Source organism: Boleophthalmus pectinirostris, unplaced genomic scaffold, assembly GCF_026225935.1.
Source record: "Boleophthalmus pectinirostris isolate CB_2022bp ecotype Guang Dong unplaced genomic scaffold, ASM2622593v1 HiC_scaffold_19, whole genome shotgun sequence".
In the NCBI taxonomy this organism is placed as follows: domain Eukaryota; kingdom Metazoa; phylum Chordata; class Actinopteri; order Gobiiformes; family Gobiidae; genus Boleophthalmus; species Boleophthalmus pectinirostris.
The window spans coordinates 27356946-27379933 of record NW_026571140.1 but is presented as its reverse complement, the minus strand read 5'-3'; the positions used below and the strand labels follow the sequence as shown (position 1 = coordinate 27379933).

Here is a 22988-nt window from a genome sequence, read left to right as displayed (position 1 = left end):
TTCAACTTATGCTGCAATATAAGAAACATTTGCAATACCTGTTTCTAGACACTATGTACATTTAGTATGTTAGTAACAATTGTAGTTACTAAAATATTTTACTTTTTTTTTTTTTATTATTATTATTTATTTTAAGTCCTATAAGTCTTCTCTACTATGTGAATGAAAGTGAGTCAGTAGCTGTGACAGTGTTTCCTAAAATTTGACATAATTGACATCAAATTAAAAGTAGATTTAAAATACAGGTTTCATAATTTTTCTGGAGGATAGAACCTAAAATGCTGATGCCCAACTCTGTCGTTAATCATAACTATTTCTGTTGCAGTATGGTTTTCTGTACAGTTAATTTATCTGTTACTGTGACAGGTCGACCACAGTGACCCGGAGCGTGATGATGATAAAGACGACTGCGATGAGCTGATCCTGCCCTGTGGAAAAAGCCCGGAGTTTTGGCCTCTGAATCCTTACGCTCCCAACAGGACTCTACCAGGAAGCTTCGGCCTGTCCGACCCATCCCCCTGCTTCTCTCCGGACGAGTACCCGCTGTTTGGGGACTTACCTGAGCCTGTGCCCTCCCTCAGCAGACAGGGCAATCGGACACACCTACAAAGCTACTCCCTACAATCAGGACGAGTGGGGGGTAGACCACTATCTCTGTGTGGGCCATCTAGTCCTCTCCCAGGGAGGCACATGTCCACATCTTTAAGACCAGCTCCTTTGCTTGGCATTGATATTGGCCCGGTATCTTCAACAGACCACCCCGGACTCAGCCCCACCGAGCGATATCACCCTTTGTCTCCGAGCAGCTCCTCGCCTCCTGCCCCGATTCACATGTACCAACCTCGCTCCTCTAGCTTCTCCAGGGGGGCAGATAGACTCTCGACCCACGCGCCCACCCCGGACAGCCTGGCGTTGGCTCTTGGTTCTGGCATGGAGGTGCGCAGAGAAGTGGGCACTGCTGGGTCAAGGGGTTCCAGCTCAAGTCAAGCCTCGAGCGGGAATCTATCGGATAAGGAAGCGCCATGTCCGATCAAGAGCAGTGGCAGCTTCAAAGCCAAGGATGTAAAACCGCGTCCTTTTATGGGGGTTATGGACAAATCAGTGAGGGTGCAGGGCCAGCAGAGCACCAGTCTGAGCCGTCCCGAGCGAGGAGGGGGGGGCGGACGCTTTCGGAATGTCGGTTATGGAGTTTCAGGGGCACAATGACTACAGACGCGCTTCGTTCCAGGACCAGATTTGTGGGAGCAGCGGTCAACAGCGTGAAGCCAGAACCTCGCAGTCCCAACTCCGCTTCCCAGATGGGCGACACAGACCGCCAAGCTTGACCCGAGATAACCCCGCTCTCCACATGGCGCCCATCAAACCCAAGCGCTCCTTTATAGAGTCCAACGTCTGAAAATAGTTGAACAAAACAAAGCACAGTTTTGGGCTGTTTTACCATAGACAGTACAAACTAATAGAACCAGAGACCAGGGGCTTTGCATGTGAAGTTGAAAGATGACTCAGAAAATATCAAGTTAATATTATTATTTTGCATTGATACATATATTTTGTTGTATTTTTTATTGGAATACTTTTGCATTTCATTTTAGCTTTGTGAAATGTTTACACAAGGATGAGCTAATCAAGTCTTATTACTCCGTGTGAGAGACAATTACCCAGTGGGAAGCATCTCGAACTTTCAGCTTGTTTTGAAGTTGCTCTGTCAAAACCTTTCAAAGCGTTACAAGTATAAGTAGGGGTGGGTAATAATGCAAAATTCCTGTCTCGATTTTTCTTAGAACCTACCATTTTATTAAAATGTATACACTTATTGGCTTTAAATATCCCTAAGAAATATTCAAAGATATTACAGTTTACACTTAACTGTGTTTGGTTTAATGACCAATAGGAGGAAAGGAAGTGACATTTACCGACTTTATAATGCTTTCATGAAAAATCAAGCTCAAAATATCGATGGAGTTTATGCTCCATCAGTCAACTGGATTTAAAAGAAATAATCTGCATGGCCATGGAAAAACTCATATCAGTCTGTCCCTACACAAATCTTGTTGTCTTTTTGCCCACTCCTTTATATACATGTAACTTTTTGCTGGTCTCTGTAACATTTTTAGTGGAAGATCCAACATCTACTTGTCTCCATGGAGATGTTATGGCTTTTTCTGGAATGTTCCACAGTATAGATCTATCCCTAAGTAAGTTACAGCACTACATTACAATTCAGATCTGTGGAGAGTCATCCCTGTTCACAGAAGGAATTATTGTATTTTTGATCAATGTAATGAATAAACGCTAGATGGAAATGTTTAGTTATACCATGGAACATTTCACACAAAGCAGTAACATCTCCATGGAGACAATTTGCGCAGTGCACCTTTAAAAGTCACAATTTAAAAACTGTAATATATACCAGGGGACTCCAACTAGTAGCTCTTCACCTCCTTCCAAGTAGATCGCCAAAGGATTTCAAATATTGTGTTTACATTTGGTTAATTACATACCTATTACCTTTGTAAATGTATAATTTTGAAGCCCAACTTTATGCACTAATAAACAATTTTGCAATGTTTTATAAACCATTAACTGTACCCAAAAGCTTGCCCTCTTTCTTATAATCATCTCAGTTTCTTGTGGCTGCTAAAATGAGTAGCTCTCTGGCATTTTTGTAAAGGTAGCTCACCGGAGGAAAAAGGTTGGAGACCCCTGCTGTATACTATAAGTGCTATACCATTATGTATAGATTAGGTTCCACATTTTTATCTTTTTGTATTACTGATTTCTACACACTTTTATCTTGGAACAGTTTATCTGAATGAGTCTACTTTCTCTCAGTCCATTAACTTATACTGTCTAAAGCTTCTGTGTTCGAAATGGCTGACAGCAAACAACACACAACATAAAAGATATATACTTCCTAAATTGTTGGGCCCTTTAAGAGGCAGTGAGCTCAAATGATCTACTGTGAATCTAGCTTGTGTTGTATTTCTGTAAACTAGGTAGTATTAGTAGTTGAATCCACAAGAGTATTAAGTGCCATTTCAGATACAGACGATGACCCATATAAGGTAGCAAGGGACTGGCGTTTGACTCTTCCCTAAGCCTGTCTGTAGTTATGCTGCTACAATGCATTTACAATCTAGATACAGTGAACTCAGGCTGCTATGCTTTGCTTTTCTGTCTATTATAAAACATATATATTAAAGAAAGTAGTGATTTTAAAGAAAATAGTATATTCTATGAAACTTTATCAAATGTAGAAATAAAAAGAAAGCTTTGTGCACGGATACACACAGTTCAAAACCTCATGCGGATAGTTGCAGTAAATCGCCATTTCTACTGTATTGTCAAGTGTCTTTTAAATACATTTCTATTTGTACATAGACACAATATTTACAGATTCTATACGAACTTAAAGATATATTTAAGTGGTTATATTAGTCAGAATTATGGACTTGAAATAATAGGTTTGTGTACTTAAATTTCTTGGTCCGTTTGATAACATGGGGAATGCCTGGCTCTTAAAATGACTGCTTCAGTACTATTGACATTATATGCTATTTATTTTTCATAGCAAAGCACATATTACTGTATATGGAGTGTTTACTGTTTTATTTGAACATTTATAGGAGCAACATGAACTGAAAATCCTTAAAGACATTACATTTCATAAACCCCTTCCAGGGTCTGCTATGGGTTACAGAATGTACCACAGATATTATTGTGGTCAAATAAAAGAAAAATGCAGGAGCACATCTGGTCGTGTTTTTGTCAGTTTTCACATGAACATATGGGAGTAAGTAATGCAGCATAAATTAATAAAATGGTCTGATATATAATCTTTACATTTAAAAGTGAACAGTATTGATATATGTAACAATGTTTTTATCAGCACAAAGCAGCTGTGGGTATTATGTGTGAGGCTCATTGAGTATTCCCTTTTGAGTTACAATAATATTACGTTTAAAGACTTTAACATGCTTACAGTACATAGACCTTTAAGAGTTCTGATAGAAGGCTACTGAATAAGGCTACCTCTGGTGCAATGACACACATGGCACCATTCACGTTGTATTTAACATGGTCCTTTTTTAAATAAACAATATTAACAATATTTAAAGTAAAAATAATATTAAAAGCTGCACTATGTAACTTCCTGCTTGTCCCTTCAAGTGTACTGTATTGCCTGCAAACCTTTCAAACCTGCATTTACTCAATTACAGGTGTTTTTATAACAATAATACATTTTTATTTATATAATGCTTTTCTTAATACTCAAAGACAATAAAATATACAAAACAACAAACAAAACATGCTACTAACGCAATAACATCTCCATTGAACAGAAAAGATGGAACAGAAAAGTTACATAGTGCACATTTAATAATAATTATCTGAATCATTTTTTAACAACCATAATGGGATGCCTTCAGTGTAGCTTAAGTGAAATGGGTCTACATTATAAAAAATACTGAAAACAATCGATATAATTCATATAATAATAAATAATATGGAAATTATTAGATTGCCATTGCCATATAAAATGTCTGAACAGTGCATAAAGATCTATATAAAACTAAATATTGAGTTTCAGGAAGATATTAAATTAAGTATTGAAATAAAACAACCCGGAAGCATTGCAATATAGAGTTCATTTCCAGAAACAGATCAGCGCCATTTGAAAACATTTTTGGAGGCTCGCAAATTACTCTTTGTCTTGCAGTGTTTTCAAAAACCAAATTAATTTGACTCCAATAAGAATATTCCATCCCTTCAGCTAATTCACTCAACTGTATTGTCAATATTAAAGATCCGATATGACACAAAATTGAGTGAGCTTTAAGCCATGTCATAATGTTGTTACGTCCTCAAAAACATACCTGGAATTGTTTTTTTTTTTTTGTTTTTTTGTTTCATTCACACATGTTTGAGTAATCTTTCATTATTAGTCACTCTACATCTCCAAAGCTCAAAATACAGTCTTGGGCTGAAATGAATCTGCATTTTCCAAAGTTTTCAAGGTAACCACTCCCTTTTACCTTTAGTTCAGTGGAGACTGGTAGCTCCAGGGCTGAAATCATCCAAATGATTCTAGTGAAGTGTATGGAATTTAAAAACAAAGTGGAGGACTTCTTTGATTATTTTCCTTTCTAGAGAAGAAACAAGTGTGAATGAAACAAAATAACTTCAGGTACAGTATGTTTGTGATGAGGGAACAACATTATAACATAGATCAGAAAATAGTGCAATATAGGCCCAATATATGGAGAAGATGGTAAAAAAAATGAATAAAATAGAAGACATTTTCAAAACAGCGATATTGTTTTTTGCAAATGAACTCCTGTCTGTTTCTTTGGCAGTTAGTGTGTAGTTTTCCAGCGTCCAATGGCCATCTTGAGTGTAGTTTGGGGTGAGGAGAGTGGTCAGTAAGGGCAGGTTCGTCATGGGGCTTGACCGGTTCTTAGTATTGATCCAGCTCTCGATGGCCTCTCTTTCATACGAATATCCATCTGTAAAAACATACATACACAATCTAATCATCTAATCAATAAAACAAAGAAACACATTTGGAAGACTAGTAATAGCGTGCCTCCATTGTGCACAACCAACACTAGCCCGTTCAGTTATTGCTATTTATATTCCTGAGGTAAAGGTGCACTATGTAACTTTTCTGGCACGAGTCCAGCATCTGGTGTCCATGGAGACATGCTAGGGAGATCACTTTCCCTGGAATGTACCACAGTATGGCATTAAACTTGCGTATTTATTTAATTATATGTGTTTTTTACAACAAAATTCTACTCTAAGCAGCCCAAATCGAACCAGTAAATTGGCTTGGTCCTTGTCTCTATGGATATAGATAAAAAATTCTAGGCAAAACAACAACATCTCCACGGTAACAGACCTTCCCCCCAGAAAGTTACACAATGCACGTTTAATGATGTCAATGTCCATCTTGCACAATGTTAATTTTGCAATTTGATTAAAACTTAATCAATAAGGAAGTTTTAAAAGTGTTTCAGTTAAAGAGTATTAGTGAAGTTGAATGTGGCTCATTTATGGCCCCAGTCTTTGAAAAAATCCTGTTAAATATTTTCTGTTACCCAGAGAGTTAAAAAAAGGCCTTTGCCCTCCATTTGATATTACAACATCGCGAAATGAGCGTGAATGCAATCCAGTCTTGAGTATTTATTTGGTGTTTTTAGTCTTACCGGCAGCAATGACTGGGTCTTTCATGAGCTCCCGTGTGATTGGACACAGAAACTCATCTGGGACTCCTGTGCACACGCTCGCACTCTTCAGCTCCTCTATTTTCCTCAGCAGTTTACTCCGCAGCCCCACTGACTCTGTCATAAAAGCAAACATAAAAAATAAATAGAAAAGTGGTAAAAAGAAGGCTTGGAAAATTATTTAAAGGGCCCATATTACACTATTCTCTGATTTATGTTGTAATATTGTTTCCTCATCATAAATATACCTGGAGTTATGTTTTGTTTCATAAATTTCACACAAACCCTGCATATTTAGGCTGAGTTCTTCTCTAACACTTCATATACCTTCACTAGAATCATTTGGATAATTTCAGCTTTGCAATTTCCAGTCACTACTGAACAAAAGGTAAAGCCCTTAACTCGAAAACTACCACTAATAATAATAAAGGATTACTGAAACGTGTGAATGAAACAAAACACAACTCCAGGTATGTTTTTTTTTGAGGAGGTAACAACATTCTAACAGGGCTTAAAGCTCACAAGAGTGGATTTTGTGTAATATAGTGTGACTACTACTGTAAAATGTTATGATAAACATTGATAGATCACATTATACCACCAACAACAAAGCCCGATAATGCCAGTACTGAGAGTTTTGTCAATGATCACTTTGGGTCTTCATAAACATGAAGTCCTGTATCATTAAGGACATACAGTTTGGAGGTTGTTGGAGTTTGGACTTGGGAAGAATAAAACTGGGCTATTTTTTGGTTTTATATCAAATAGCACTGATTAAAAGTATCTGTTTCTGTCTATAAAGTCTATACTGAAAGCCAGTTTTTAAAGATTTAATCGAAAATTTAGATCAATATAAGAAAAATATACAGTGATATGTTTTTTTCCATATTGTCCAGCCCTATTACTTAGTATCTAAAATGAATTATAGCTCTGTTAACTATTCCTCCCTATACAATTCAAATGTTGACATACTCAATACATAATCAAAGTTTCTCTCTTGTGCAAATAAAATGTCAATATGTTAAATAGAAAATATTGCAGAAGATGTTGTTCTCTTGCTTATTTTGAAGTCAATATTGTTATTATAGTAGTGGTAAAAAGTGATCCGTTTGTGTGCTCGGTGGCAGTGTAACAGGCTGGTCTAATATGCAGGACATTATTGTAGCGTTTGAGCGTTTATCACTGTGCGGGCCGGTGTGAGCGTGGGAGAGTGGTGGGAACAGAAAGCGCAGACTGTCCAAACCAAAGTTAATACTAGCACCAACACGTCACAGCATTAGGTCTTTAGCAGGGCCACAGTGTGTACCAGTGGAAAATGGCAACTTAATCACACAGTTAAATACTAATAATCTAGGTCACTATATATTTTGATTTTTCGTTTCTGACTAACAATAGACATTTGCACCTTTTAGTGTATCAGCTGTTGGCCTTAAAGATGCACTGCCAAACATTTCTAGTGGAGGGGCCGCCACCTGCTTGTCTCCGTGGAAATGTTATTGCTTTGTCTAGAGTGTTCAACAGTATAGATTAAACCATCTATCACAAGAGAGACAAGCAGGTTACAGCTCTACACTACATTACAGTTCAGATCTGTGGAGAGATGCCTCCATTCACAGAAGGAATGATTGTATTTTTGAGCAATAGACACACCCGTAATGAATAAATGGTAGATGGATATGTTTAATATCATACCATGGACGATGCCAGGCAAAGCAGTAACATCTCCATGGAGAGAAGTAGGTAGCAGACCCTCCACCAGAAAAGTTGTGCAGTAGTGTACCTTTAAATTATTTCCAGCACAGCACGATATTTTGTTTTGGCCGACCTGCTGCCTGAAGAGAACACTTTAATGCAAATAGATAACAGCTGAAAATGTGACTTCTCAGCTCTTTTAAAGGTTTGTGGTAAAAGGGATTGCAGATGAGTTTGTCGTTAATAAAAATGACAAAATTTTGTGAAAATAATCAATATCGGTCGATCTCTATTTTTATAAAACCGTCTCTTGAAAAATGTAACTTTGACATTGTTGGGTGGATATATAGAGAAAGCTGATTAGTATCACAGATTGTTTGGAACTACAGTAGTGTAGTTATGTATTTTAGTCAGGAATAGTCCTGATAAAAATCAACTTTAGATCTGTATACAGAGGACCACATTTATACTTGGTCCTTGGTTTAACAAGAACTGCTGAAATGCCTTGTTATTGAAAAGATGAATCAAGCTGGTTAAAAAAGAGTTCAAATCAAACCTGTGATGAAATTAAATGTGTTCCTAATGCTTTTTGTCATTCAATAAAATATGTCCTTAACTAATTAATTACAAGGTTTGTACTTTTGGTTTAATTAATTATAATAAGCCATGGGTGCATCAGCATTTGGAAATCTCTTTTTCAAAAATGACAGTCATTTCCTAATGCCAAAAATGTCTGCACCCATCTGTTTGGTGCATGAGTGCTGGATTCATCATTATGTGTTTATAAATGCTTCTAGTTTGCGTCTAAGTCGCTGCTGAAAAGGTGGGCTGCTGCCTGCTGTTACAAAAACAAAGAACAATGTGAAGCCTGTCGCGGCCGTGGGGCTGTGTAAACTCTGTGGAGATTGACAGAGTCTGTGGGATGAAAATGACGGCATGGCAACGCAGCAGTCGTTTGCTGACAACTACAGTACATGACGAATACGCACTGGCTGCTTCTTGACTGACACTGACAACATAACACTCCCAATTTAGCCCCGCGATGGCGCTTCAAGTGTAAAAGAGTCCACAAATACTCCCCACATCAGAGGACATTACAGAAATCCCCCAGGTGTAATTATATTTGGGTGCACTGTACATTCAAATGTACAGAAGCTCAAATTTAAATATTTAGCTTTAATGGGCAGTCCTCAGGTGATGGGGGAGAGGTAATTGAGAAAAATTGTTAACTAAGGAATAATTGGGGACTTGCTGATTAGGCTTATGCGAATAAGTTAAAAGCACTTATTTATTTTGGGTCCACAAACAAGGACCAAAAGTGACAGCAAAGTAATGGAAACATTCACATAAACCTGGTTTATGAAGTTAGCCTCTTTAGAGGAACATGTAGCTGTGGTGATCCTGATTTTGATATGGAATAGCCTGCTTTTAATTTGGTTTAGATCAGGTTATATCCTAATTTAGATCAGGTATACAGTAGTTTTGGTCTTGCTCTGGCTTAGCACCTTCTATTTAAGCCATTTTTGAGTCTGGTTTAGTCCTGGTGCAGCCCATCTTGTCTAACGCTATTATGATCCTGCTCTAGTCCTGGTTAGGCCCTGGTATACCAATAGTCCCTTTTCCCTAAAACTGTGATGGTACTAGTCTAATCCCCTTTCTCTTATGCAGTGATGGTCCTGCTTTAGCCTTGGTTTAGTCCCTTTTCTTAAAGCTCTGGTGATCCGGCTTTAGTCCTGGTTTAGCCCTGGTTTAGCTCTGGTTTAACCCTGGTTTAAAGGTGGTTTAGACTTGGTTTAGCCCTGCTCCAGACCTGGTTGAATCTGCGTTCTCCACATCAGCGTTAACACTGGCCTTGCTGTACAAAGTGCCCAGAATCACAGCTCTGTGTATGTCAAGTGTGTGATAGTGTGATGTGTGCTTTCACCTATGTGCAGCTCTGACGACAGCGTTTCCTTGGTGAGGCTGAGCAGCTCTGTGCCGTCGATGTTATTGGACTTAAAAGTTTCCACCAATCCCTCCAGGCCTTCCTCCCCCAACCACAAAGACACATCCTCCTCTGACCAATCACTGACCAGCAGCTTGGATGGGCCCAAAGACGCCCTCCCTAAAACATATAATAAAAACAAATAAAAACAGACTGAACATAATGCGTTGTCCTTCAGTGGTGATGCAAGTGATAGAAAGAGAGAGGAGACAGAGGAGATAAGGACGAGTGAAACTAGCTAAAGAAGAGAGGGTGTGAATGCATTTGAAATAGTTATTGTGGCCCTGTGTGAAATGCATATTAAATAATGTATTCATACTTTGCAGCTGTTGTCATGACATTCCCTGGAGGTGTGATGTTAACTGGAGGCACTGCTCCGTTCCTCCAGTTAGACTTTAATCTGAGCTTTGTTTTAACAGATGAGATGATTTTTTACCATTTAACAAGTACCTCTCAGTTAACATTACAGTTACAAGCAGTTTTTCAGTCAATTACTCTCACTTTTCAAACACCTAAATGGGTGTATTAATCACAGGCTTCTGAAAATGTGTTGTTCAAATCCATTTTACATTTATTCTTGAATTTTCACACTATCTTAAAACTTTTGTGACTGTGTTTGCTTAAGTGTGCAGTGTGTCTCCATGGCAACTGCTGAACATTTCATCACAGAGATGCATGTAGACCCCCAGAGTATCAGTTGAAAATGTTACATACAGTATACCTAAACATGATTATTTTGACCTATAGCTCAGTTCATCTACACACGAGACCTTGATGTCACTATGTACTTGTTTATGTTAAAGTTTAAACTACTGTTATACTAATTAAAAACAGATTATTTTCTTACTTAAATCTACCATTTGTAATTAAATTGGTCCAACCCTCTTGCATTCTCATATAACACCATGAGATGCTATCTACATTACTAAAGAAGTGGGTAGAATAGCAGATGTGGGTAGAGTAGAGAAAAAAAACAAGTCAAAGTACTGTTACTTCAAAATCATATTATTCAAGTACAAAGTAGTAACTGGAAGTGAATGTAACTGAGTATCACAAATAAATAAAGTAAAAGAAAATAATAAAATGAACAATATGGTGGGTGGAGGGACTATGTCTCTCAGCTGGCCTGGGAACACCTCGGGGTCCCCCCAGAGGAGCTGGAGGACATGTCTGGGGAGAGGGAAGTCTGGGAGTCCCTACTTAGACTGCTGCCCTTGCGACCCGGCCCCGGATAAGCGGAAGAGAAAGGATGAATGGAATGGTATGGTATGCTATTGTACTGTCCACCACCAGAAACACTACACTACACTTATTTTACTTATTGATTTATTTGTAAAAGAAATTAACAAAGGAGGCAGTGATGTCAATAAATGCAGAGATACAGAAAAGAAGGAGAGGAGCGCTCAAATTGAAGTGAGGGGCTGTGAGGGGCTGAGTGGAGACCTGCTGAGTGAGTATTGATCAGGAGCTGTTGCTGCTTCTTTCATTGAACAAGTAAAGGTCAGGAAGTTTCAATTGACTATTTTAAACAATAATTAATTGTCTTTTTTAACAGAAAACATTCAAATCAATCCAGTACAGCAGAGCCAGTGAAAAAACAGAGCTTCAGTAGTCTCAATAAAAAAAGAACATACCTTGATTTGATATAACAGTAGTCTCAGCTGAAAGAAAAGATGCAAATAAAACACTTTAAAATAAAATACAATTTGATTTGAATATTCACCTCACAAAATGGCTTCAGATTATAATGACAGCTTCCTCATTGCATAAAACATTACTGTTCTAAGATGATGTGTGTGGTCTAAATACTGTGGGGTACTAGAGCATGCACTATATTCAGCCCCAAGCACAGGCGAATACAGCTGGGTCAGGGACGGCATCTGGTATAACCCCAAGTAGGTTGATTGAAATGTTGTTGCTTCAAAGAGGAAATACCAAAAAGAGACAGTAAGACGCAGGATAAAGATAAAGATTCATGTGTCTAATAGCAAATGTCATTTACCCAGATGGGTGATGGGTTCATATGAGGCAAAGTTCTGTTCACAATTTCACAATAACTGACAGGGTAATATACAGGGTCTTGCCCAAGGATATGTTAAAAATGTGCAGAAAATGAAATATTTAACTCATGAAAACCCCTGAACTATGGCTATTAGTTTTAAGTAGAGGTGCATGGGAAAAACACACATTTATTATTATTATTTTTTGCAACAGGCATAAGATGGTATTTCTGCAGTTTGTTGCAAATTTTACAATATATTTAAATTTTAATGCAATACTTAAACTCCCAAATTTTTTAAAATATTTTTAAATTGAAAAATCACAGCTGATTATCATAATTGGATAGATAAAGAAATTGAGATATTGTTTTTTGCTAATATGGTTCATTCAGTTATTCATGGGTTTTAGGATGATAACAAATTAGCGTTGCTATGGCAATTAACAATTCATTAATTCTTTTGAATGGACAACAGTTTTCAAAATGACACTCTATAAACAGGAAGCTGAAATCCAGGAATAGGAAATCTATCAAAATTCCACTCATACTCTCTTTGATTTGCAGATTTCAAGCATCACATCGTGTTATTAGGGACATTGGTTTGAATTTTAATCTATTTCCTGGTATCTCAGTTCATGCCATCACTCTGGTTTGGCCTCACTGTGGACTCCTGACTCGGCCTTGATTAGTGCGGACTGCTGGGTATTGTGTCTTTGCTTAGTGACATTTAGGGAAAAAGGCAACTGAAACGTACCATTTAACGACTTCCCCTCTGCGTGGTCCCAAAATAAATAAAAAGGCACCAAAACAAAGAGAGAAGAGAAATTATATTAAACAGAGATATTATTAGCAGACAAATGTTATGTTATAGTATAGTGCTGATACTTTGCAGTGAGATCGTGCTAGAGCTGTGCTGTATTTCTATGTATCTCTATGGTGGAATGTTACCATGGTGACACAATGCACGCATTAGCAGTAATTACCAAAAATGTGTTTAGATAGTCTAAAAACTCAAGAAAAATACAAAATGAATTTAAACAACAGGAGTCTGTGATAAATGTGAGTGTTCAAGGTTCATGGTGAGAAGAAGTAGCAGGATTAGTATTAACAGTAGTAGTAGTAGTGGTGGTAGTAGTAGAAGTTGTAGGAGGATGAATAGCAGTAGCAATGGCAGTAGTATTAGTAGTATTAGTGGCTGTAGAAGCGGTAGTATCATAATAACAACATAGTAGTAGTAGTAGAAGCAATGGCAGTAGTAGTAGTAGTAGTAGTAGTAGTGATGGTGTTTTCAGATCTGACCTTGCCCACTGCATCCATCCTCCACCCTCCAGATGTTTACAGTTTTATCCATGGATCCAGTGGCAATGATGGGAGAAGTTGGTGAGAAAGAACATGCAGTCACATATCTGCAGAAACAATGATTACAGGTTCAATACAGGTTTACAAACTTAAATTAAAAATTACATATAATAATATCTCGGTCAGACTACCATTTTACAACCCACTACCTCAAAGCCTCACTAAGGTTTAATGTAGAGTATTGTATACTTTGTTATATTGTTCAGCATTATTGTTACAGCTGTACACTGGAGTTCTTATTTTTAGTAGTTTAGTTTAGTTGAGTGCTATAAACTGTAAAATTATTAGTTTAGATAATGTAATGATGTTCACAATTTTCATAATGGCTGACTAATATAGGGTTAAAAGGTTAAAACTGCCAAATACTTGGGGCACCTCACAGAGCAGCTTAAGTGGTGAAAGCCTGTGCTCAGATCAAACCAGGGATAAGCGGAAAATTTCCAGTAGATTCAAAAAAGTCAAAGGCAACATTAATGGGGACAAATCCTAAGCCGAGTGCTCAGAAATGTTGAGCCACAAAACTGTAGTCTCTAAACCCTCTCTCTCCTCTCCTCCCTCTCTCCCTCTCTCCCCTCTGCTCTCACTGTTGAATAATCTGCTTTTAAAGTCAAATAATTTCCTGGAGGCTTTTTGTGGCGTTGTTTACTTTTTCCTTGACTTTTCCCCACAAGTTTCCTCCAGCTTCAGTTTCTCCAAAATGACTTTGAAATGGCTCAGCTGAAAGAGTTGAGATTGCAAGCTTTGTGGCAGACACAGGTGGCTTGAAGGAGGTATAAATAGTCTGTAAGAGTGATCATTGAGCTGGGCTAGATATCTCTGAATGTGTAGGGGAAGAGGCTATGGCGGCGGCAGTCCTACCTCTTATAAAAATGGTAAATACATGCTTTGTGCCCACGCTGCATCACAATCTATTGATGGAACAGTCTCTTTGAGTTTCTTCCTTTGCAATAACTGATACTTGTTGTCGCATACAACTTGTGAATAGCGGAAATTAAGTTTAGAAAAAGATCTACTTGTGATTGGCTTGAAAACCTGAATAATTTTAAATGATTCTAAGATATTGTCTAAATCTAGCACTGACATATGCCAATATCTCTCACTGCATGGGAAATATAATTGAACTGATAGGGATCTGCTTTGTATTCCTTTCCCAAAATAGTTTTAAGAAGGTATCCCTGACTACCTAATTTAATCTATTTACAGGTGCAGTGTGTAACTTTTTCTGATGGAGGGTCTGCCACCTGCTTCTCTCCGTGGAGATGTTATTGCTTTGTCTGAAATTTTTCACAGTGTAGCTTTAACCCTGACTGTTTTTCAAAGTATTTTTGAGCAGTAACACCACCTGTAATTGATCTGTTTAATGTCATATTGTAGAACATTCGAAGCAGAGCAATGACATATATATAGAAACAAGAGGGTGATGGACCCCAACTGAAAAATTACACAGTGCATCTTTAAATTTTCACAATAATGCAGTTCACTAAAAGATTATTCTACATAATGTAGATAACCTATCTATCTTTGTTTTTCAGTGGGGGAAAATGGCAAGGTTAAGATGTGAAATATCTTGGCAAACACTTCAGTGTGGGGCAACTCAGGACATACAAAACTATGAAAATTACACAGCAAAATTGTGAACCGAAGACCTCAAAATGCAATTGCACATCCATATCTTGCTGTTGGCAGAGAGGAAATTAACTGGGGCACTTATCGACAGAGGTGGGTGATTAAAACAATAATTAAATAATTGTGCATTTTCAAGACGCAAATTTAACTCACAGAGGGGAGTGAACAAGTTGTATTTTGGTCAAATGGGTGAAAATAAAAAATATAAAAAGTGACACAAAAGAGTCACATTTTTACCTGTCATGTTGATTCAAGATGTAAAGTAAAGTGGCATTTGTCTGCAAAAACAAAATTATGTTATAGAGCAACATGGGCCACAAAGTGTATGTAAGAATTTAAACATTTTAATTAAATACTTACAGCATCATAGACTGCCACTGTTTTATCCACAGATCTGTAGAGAATAGTCAGAAAAATACTGACAATGTATCAGTAATTTCTCACTATTTAAATTAAGCAATCTCTGTCTCCCTCTGGTGGTTCATTTGAAAAACACTTTTTTTTTTTTTTTTTTTTTTTTTTTTTACAATTCAGACATTGTGTTCTGTGATTTGCATGTTGCTAATTCGATTTAATTCAATCTCACCCAGAGACAAGCAGTTGTCCATCAGCAGAGTATGCACAAGAAAGCACTGGAGCAGACTGACCAGTGAGAGAATGAAGTAACTGCATTTTGTAGGCTACAAGAGAACAAGCATATAAAATGTATTAAAAATTACTGGGTACTTACTATTTTACTATATTACTGTAATTACTAGCTTGAAATAAATAACTAGTACACAATTTCCCAAGAAGTTTGTTAATTTTATGAAGTGTAAGTGAAGCACCATACTGTAAATGGAGTTTAGTATTTGGAAATGTGCCATGGTTATGTAATTGTTTGTAGATGTTTATTTATTAATAACCTTGAAAAAGGCTGAGAAAACAGTGATTTAGGATTATTAATTATAGAACAAATTTGAGCATGAGAATACATACATAGATATCTAATGCAAAACTATATACATAATAATATAAACTGGGGTCTGAACATTGTCTTATGGGAAAGAAATACTCCGTTTACTTCTACTTTGTTTACTCTGTATTGTATAATTAGAAAAACCTTTCCCAAGCTCGGTCAGCCACACCCACTTTCTTAAAAGATAAATACAAGGAGAGTAGAATGGAGTCTAAGTCTTTACCTCCACCGCTGAGTTTGTTGATGGCCCAGATTTTCAGAAGACTGTCCTGACCACAGGACGCAAGGCGAAACTGCACCACCTGACCCCCTGCGAGGTAAAAACATTAAAGTAACATTGATTTCAACAAAACACAAAAAAGAAAGAAAATGTTGAAATACAGTTTTTTTTCCCACAAAAATCTTGACAAGCCTTTAGTGTATCATTATAGCTATTTTTCAAAAGATCAGAGTGTTTGAACAGAGCAATGGATCATGGTCTATGTTTTGTTTTGGTTTTTTTCTACAAATAATTATTATAATTACTGTGAAACATTTATTGAGCCTTGATTATCTCGCACCACTGTGGATGTCTGGGGAGAAAGTGCAGCAGCTGACTCCCAGGTCGTGTGCATTTTTCTCAGCGTGGAGCTGGTTCATGTTCAAGTCCCAGAGGCGAAGGTCTCCATAAGTCGACCCCGTCACAAAGAGCTGACTGCAGGGGCTGAACGAACAGGCTACCATTGTTGTGTCTGGCACTGCTCCGGTCCTAAGAATTAGGAAAATGTATAAATTTATGTATAAGTTTTATTTAATAGAAATTATTCAGTTTCTTTCTTTCTTAGAATGTTAAATAATTAATTCTAGACCAAAAAAGTATAAAAAGTGAAAAAAAATAAAAATGTGTGCAGCGCTTGTATGTGTCGTAAGGTTACAGTTCTGTGTAACTTCTCTGATGGGGGGGTCAGCTACCTGTTTAAAACTGTGTGAATTTTGATGAAGAGATGACATGTTAATCACAACTACTGTTAAAAAGTATTTTAGTATTTAATAATTGCTATTATGCAACATATTTACTGGAAAGAAAGAAATACTGTTTTTTCTAATAACAGTAACTTGTCAGGTCGGTCGTTGCCAACATATGTACAGGTAAAATAGCTGGGGAAAGTAGCAGAGTAAAAATGGTTGGAAACCACTGCCTTAGATAAATACAAACATATTTATTTCCTGTTGCTCTACCTGCGACGTTGTCTGGATGGAAAGTCCCACAGAGCCAAGGACCCATCTGAAGCTCCAGAAACCAGGTGAGTGGAGTCTGGGGACAGGGCACAGACTCGCACTGGGCTGCGTCCCGGATGCTCCAAAACTGCCTCAATTTCCCCGGAAACCATGGACCAGATCACCACGGTGGCATCGGTCGAACACGAGGCAAGGAACTGACCACAAGGGCTAAAGCAACAGCAGTGCACACCGTAGCCATGTCCTGTAAGCATGTCAAGGCTATTTGGTTATTTGACAATTGTAATTATTATTCAGATATAAGAACTAAAAACTATAACAAAAATATGTAATTCACAGATACAGTTCCCTTTGTCATTTGACCTGCAAGTCACCCCAAGTCACTTGACCTGCTATTTATTGTATTGAGTTCATATGCTGCTCTGCACTCAAACTGTCATAGCCACTTATTGTAATTGTGTTGTAACTTTGTACTTTTGCTCTTCTTGCACAATATTTTGCTTCCAATAATTGTAGCACATTTGATATTGTGCCCACTGTACCTGTGAGTGGGGAGAAGGGCAGCTCGGAGAAGTCCTTGGTGTTGTATATTCTCAGTGTTTTGTCCCCAGAGCAGGTTGCTAACAGAGTGGCTGAAAACGCACACCAGTTGACATCATCTCTATGGTGTTGTAAAGTGCAAATCAGAGACACCATTTGTGAAAGTGGACCTAGAACACAGGGCAATCACAGAGGAATGGACTGTGAAATATGAGAAGACATGAGCTACTGTGCTATCAGCATTGCTACGAGCTACCCAATCTTCTATTAAATAAATAAGTACGTATTAGTACAATAACTTTATTTGTTATTCGTGTTCCCAAAGTAATCGTTGTAGACTATGGTGGCACAAGACAGATGACCACTACTTGACATTATTTGATACACATTTTGGGTATAAAAGATGTGTTCATTTTCAAAATCTGTATAATCATGCAGGAAGCCTACTTCATCTGTATAACATCGCCTACAGTTTATACAGTGTCCAGCGATGACTACGCTAGTTACAGTATAATCACGATTACAGTTAACTTCAGATTTTAACAGCAAAATGTCAAATAGGCAATAAACTACTCGTCAGAAACACTAGTTAATGTCGATTGTTTACAAGCTTGTTGGAAAAACAAGGCATGGCCACTTCTTATCCTGTTGTAATAAACGGAACTTTCTGTTTTGTCCAAACTACTAAAAATATTCGATAATGCAACAAATAAAGAGGGTGTAAAATTAAACAGATCGCAGATTTATAAGTGATCAAACCTCTGATATAGATAAAGACGGGATTAAAATCGTACCTTTTTCCGTTATCTTGCCTCTTGTTCAGCTCTTGTTATTTACTTCCTGATTCAGCAGCTGACCGGACGTACTACGTCCGTGCAGACGCACTACGTAATTGTTACTGCCGGCTGGTTTCCATGGAGACACGAAGAAGCGCCGCTACCGTTGTAACAAACATGTAACATACATTCTTCTAATCTGGGTCACACAGCAGTATTTTTATTATTTAAATTAGCGTGTATGTATATGCTCGTGTATAGCATACCCGATTGTAGCGCTGCATATTTTTGTTGTGCAATTCAAATGTATTATGGAATATTTTAGGCTATAATTATGCACAGTAATGTAATTGCTGGGTTTCATATTACATCACTACATTCTCCATGGGCGACTGAAAATATATTGATATGCATATTTAAGGGCCCTAGTTGCTATCTGAAGACAATGTCAACATAAATGAATTTTCCTAATCAATATTATCAATATGAAAACTTGATCTTGCCTTCTTAGTATATCACCATATTCTATAAACCAAAGCCATTGATTAAGCTGTTTGAAACATACCCCAAACAGACTAGTCCATGGTCATTTAACTACATTAGATAATAAGGAATTGTCAACAGATGTATAAAAAATACTGCATAAATTGAAATGCCCTATATATTGTGTGTGAAATGCTTTTACGAAAACAAGACTCAGAGATTTACGTTGAAAAACATCCTTTTAATAGGTCCGTGCCACACACTAGTGAAAAATAAAGCTCCTACAAAAGAATGATACTTTTATTCCACAATATCTTAAATAAAGTAACTTCAAGTACTTTTGACTTGGGTACAAAAAAATCTAGCTGCCTCCATCAGGCCACGACACACAGCAAGGTTCAACACAGTGGTTACAAATGGCCTTAGGTCCTCAGTATTGTGGCAGACGACGAGGAGATGCAGTGTGGAAGCCAAACCTAAAGCTTGTTCCTTTTTTCTGCTATGGTGAGGAATGATTTCTGTGTCACTGTCCAACTTTGGAGGCCTTGTTGGATTGAAATTATATCAAAATAAAATTGTCATAAGAATGAAAACTAAAACAAAAACATCCCCTACATGCCCCTGTTGGAAGGGTAGGCACTACCAAGATTAAGGATACCACAGTGTTTGCAGAGGATATGTATATACTGTACAAACAATATTTATGATAATGCTTCCATCACGGTCACTAAAATAGAATGCTACAATCATTCTAAGGCATAAACAATATCTTAATATTCTTAAACAATTTGTACACATTGTTCCAAACAAGACATAATATTGACATTAATAAACAGTATATACACATGAATCACCATTGCCTATCAGTTCCTCTGCAGTTCCTGTAAATAAATGCAGTTTTACAGTTTGTGAGCAAATGAGTACAGTTCTCGGACGCCCCAAAGCACTGACAGTGTAAACAGCTTTTTTTCTTGGCTTGTTTTGTTTTCTTTTTTTGGGAAGAAAAAAAAAAAAAAAAACTAAAATAAAAAATAATAAAACACAGACACATTCCTTTTCAATTCAGTTCAGACGATTCTTCCTTTTCATAGAAAATGAAGTGGACCTTGATTCATAAATAATTACAAAATTAAATACATTCACTATAATACGATTAAATAACAAAAGACTATTTACAGGTAGTGGAAATGAGTGAGGGTTGGTTCAGTGCAGTGTTCGGAGACAGGGAATGGTATTGCACTAGGATACCCCGATTCTCTGGGACTCTTTGGGGCTTTCATCCCTGTGTAATAAATCCAGCGCACCTCCAGTAACAACTTTTATTTCAAGGTGACATCTCTCTCTTTCTCTTTTTCTCTCTCTCTCTCTCTCAGCACTCGTCGGCTCCTTATTATAAAGGAATGGACTCGTTCCGACCTGCAAAGCCACATGCTCCACAAATGAAATAAAATACAACCTGGTGCTCCATTTTGAAACGTAAAACCGGATTTATCATAATAAAGTCTTAGTTTGTTTGTTTGAGAAGCTCAGTCCAACGCTTCTCGAAAAACTTCCTCATGTTATGACCAGCTCGACCAATGTCTGAATTGTCTTCATTGAATTTTTCGCAGTTATCAAAAACCAGGTTGACGTCAATGATAAAAGTCTCCAGGTTTTGATATCTGAAATGACAAAATAAAAACATAATTAGCAACACATATATTTTATTACAAGTTTAGCATTATAAAATTTATGTTAAAGGTACACTATGTAACTTTTGGTTCGGGGTCTGTCAGCTACTTGTTAACTGGAATGTTCCACAGTCTGACATTAACCAGCTCTACCTTACATTTATTAAATTACAGATGGATTTATAGCTCAAAAATTTCTAGAAAAACAGGCATTCTGACTGTGAGCAGGGTTGCCTCTCCACAGATCTGACTTGTAACTTGGTATGGTTTGGTCTCCATGAAAACAGAAAGGTTTAAAACCATACTGTGAAACATTCCAGACAAAGCAATAACATCTCCATGGAGAAAAGTATATGACGGGCCCTTCACTGAAAAAGTTACACAATTCACCTTTGATACTTGACAAACTACTAATGGAAATTTTGACACTAGTAAAAAGCACAATGTAAGTCGAAGTAAATGAGTAGATAATTAAAATGTAGTGACTTACTGGCTGCTAACAAGCTTTTCTCTTATTGTTGAGAAGTCCATGGGTTTCTTGATGACCTTCTTGTAGCCGGGGACTGATTTTAGGTTGACGGGAGTGAGAAACGGCCACGCGTCCTGATGCCTCTCCAACTCTGCAAGAAGCACCCTGATGGAGTGAAAAACATGGACTATTTTACCACTTATATCTACTTATATATACCTCACAAGCCCATGGTGATAGAATAATTATAGGGCTACAGCTTGCATGAACAGTTAGTCATGGCTTATTAATGTAAGGTTTTTGTCTGCTAACCACTGTGGCTATTTTTGTATAGCACATAACAAAACTAAGCTAAAACATACAGACATTTGCAGAACATTTTTTAAAATTTAATCTACCTTAATTTAGACCCACAGTGATTCAGAATATTTTTACATAGAAAGCAACCACTCCTCATTCTCTTACTCTTATTTATTTCTAACCAACTCAAGCCTCCAATGCAACAATTAAAAGAACCAGTCTTATTTTAATGTTGTTTATTATTTCTAGTTTTCCTCATGTATATTAAACAAATTTGTGTTGTTGTTGTTGTTGTTGCATTGTACCTGCTGTAACATGGATTATGATTTCACATAGTTCACTAGATTAAATACTGTATTGAATTTTCTGGCATAACTTCCTAAAGAGAATACATTTGTTTAAAGCCCGCCCATTTTCCCAGTTACACTAGTGGACTCTAGTTACCTGCACAGCCCCAGGTCCCGGTTGTTGTCCCTGGCGGTCTTGGCCCGTTTGACACTGGCGGGGCTCTCCTGACTGACTGCTGGCGGGACTGGAGGGCTCTCTGTCTCTGTCTTCCTCTTCCTGTTGTTGTCTTTCGCTCCCTTTTTGGGGGTGCTGTTGGCGCTGGTCGTGTCGTCCTCGGACACCTCACCATTCCCAGTCTGTTTGCCGTTCTTCTTTGCTTCTGCCTTTTTGTTACCGCCAGTGGATGCTACAGGTTTGCTTTGAGGCTTTTTGTTTTTAGGTGTGGGACTGCTTGCCTGAAAAAGATAACATTCAAAATCCTACTTGTTAGATACGAGAAATATATTAATACAATTCAGTTTAAACCACAAATGACCATGCTAATTTATCAAACAATTGAATAAATTTTGTGTGGCATGAAATGGCTGAAACAGTAGTTAAAGATGCACTGTGTAACTTCTGGGTTATATATTAGGTTTTGTGTTTCAGCTTCCTGTTATATGCAATATTTTGAGGACTTTTTCCCCATTGCAAAGATATGACATTTAGTTTTAACTGTTAATGGCATCAATCCAAATTCTTCATCATGCTGGACCTATGGATTGGTTTACTTGGAAAGTTCCACAGCATGGCATTGGTGTGGACCCCAGGAAGACTGGGTATCCAAAATAAATAAATAAATAAATAAAATAAAATAAAATAAACATATGTATCTTGTATTCAGGTGTTTTACTGCTAAAAACACACACACAAAAGAGAAAGCAGCCGATGAATAAATGTACCTTGGATATGCATGCAGGGCAGTACCAGTCCCCTTCAGGAATAGTGGTGATTTTGGGTTTGTGGCAGTAGGTGTGGCAGCCCTTGTCACAGCCGTCGCACAGCAGCAAGAGGTCCTCATTATCGCCCTTCTTACAGATCTGACAGTACTGCAAAACAAGGCACTTATTAATAAACTGCATAATTCAAGGACTCTTCATGCATTTACAAAGTACTTTTTTCACTTCAATTTCAATGCAGATAGAACTTGTTTATCACAGCAGGGTAGATTTCATGCCCCCATCAACTAGGACATTTATTTATGCTAAATTATTTTGCAATTGTGCGTGTATTTTTTGCCTTTAAAACACCAAAAAGGACATCAGTTACAAGTACTTTTAGACCAAAAAGTGATGCAGTGGGTTAAGTATTTGCCAACAATTTGTAGGGCTAACAGTAAATATCTTTGTGTGTTAACAAA

General features: G+C 37.4%; 3 protein-coding genes across 21 annotated transcripts in view; 1 reads left to right on the top strand and 2 right to left on the bottom strand.

Moving 5' to 3' along the window:
- The window catches only part of LOC110173033 (protein TANC1-like), a 74392-nt gene extending 72996 nt beyond the window's left edge, over positions 1–1396 (top strand). Inside the window, 2 exon segments of the mRNA XM_020939005.2 lie at positions 367–1143; positions 1145–1396. Coding sequence (XP_020794664.2) covers positions 367–1143; positions 1145–1396 — 1029 coding nt within the window.
- A 3815-nt stretch (positions 1397–5211) lies between these two features.
- On the bottom strand, positions 5212–18484 carry LOC110172848 (WD repeat, SAM and U-box domain-containing protein 1-like). The gene is given in 15 exon segments (XM_020938793.2): positions 5212–5400; positions 5402–5507; positions 6210–6344; positions 9844–10023; positions 11538–11564; positions 12657–12674; positions 13202–13308; positions 15125–15165; positions 15248–15281; positions 15474–15567; positions 16069–16155; positions 16406–16593; positions 17064–17307; positions 17606–17773; positions 18398–18484. Coding segments are annotated over 14 exon segments (1458 nt in total). The 5' UTR covers positions 17760–17773; positions 18398–18484; the 3' UTR covers positions 5212–5357.
- Positions 18485–19088: 604 nt separating this feature from the next.
- Positions 19089–22988, bottom strand: part of baz2ba (bromodomain adjacent to zinc finger domain, 2Ba) — a 100937-nt gene continuing 97037 nt past the window's right edge. For 18 of the 19 annotated variants that reach the window (XM_055154426.1, XM_055154425.1, XM_055154430.1 and 15 more), the window contains 4 exons: positions 22531–22677; positions 21746–22044; positions 21023–21166; positions 19089–20523 (listed from right to left, as the gene is read on the bottom strand). In XM_055154426.1, coding sequence (XP_055010401.1) covers positions 20367–20523; positions 21023–21166; positions 21746–22044; positions 22531–22677 — 747 coding nt within the window. In that variant the 3' untranslated portion in view covers positions 19089–20366. The remainder of the gene's footprint in view (positions 20524–21022; positions 21167–21745; positions 22045–22530; positions 22678–22988) is intronic. The other variant, XM_055154433.1, reaches the window with a different exon arrangement.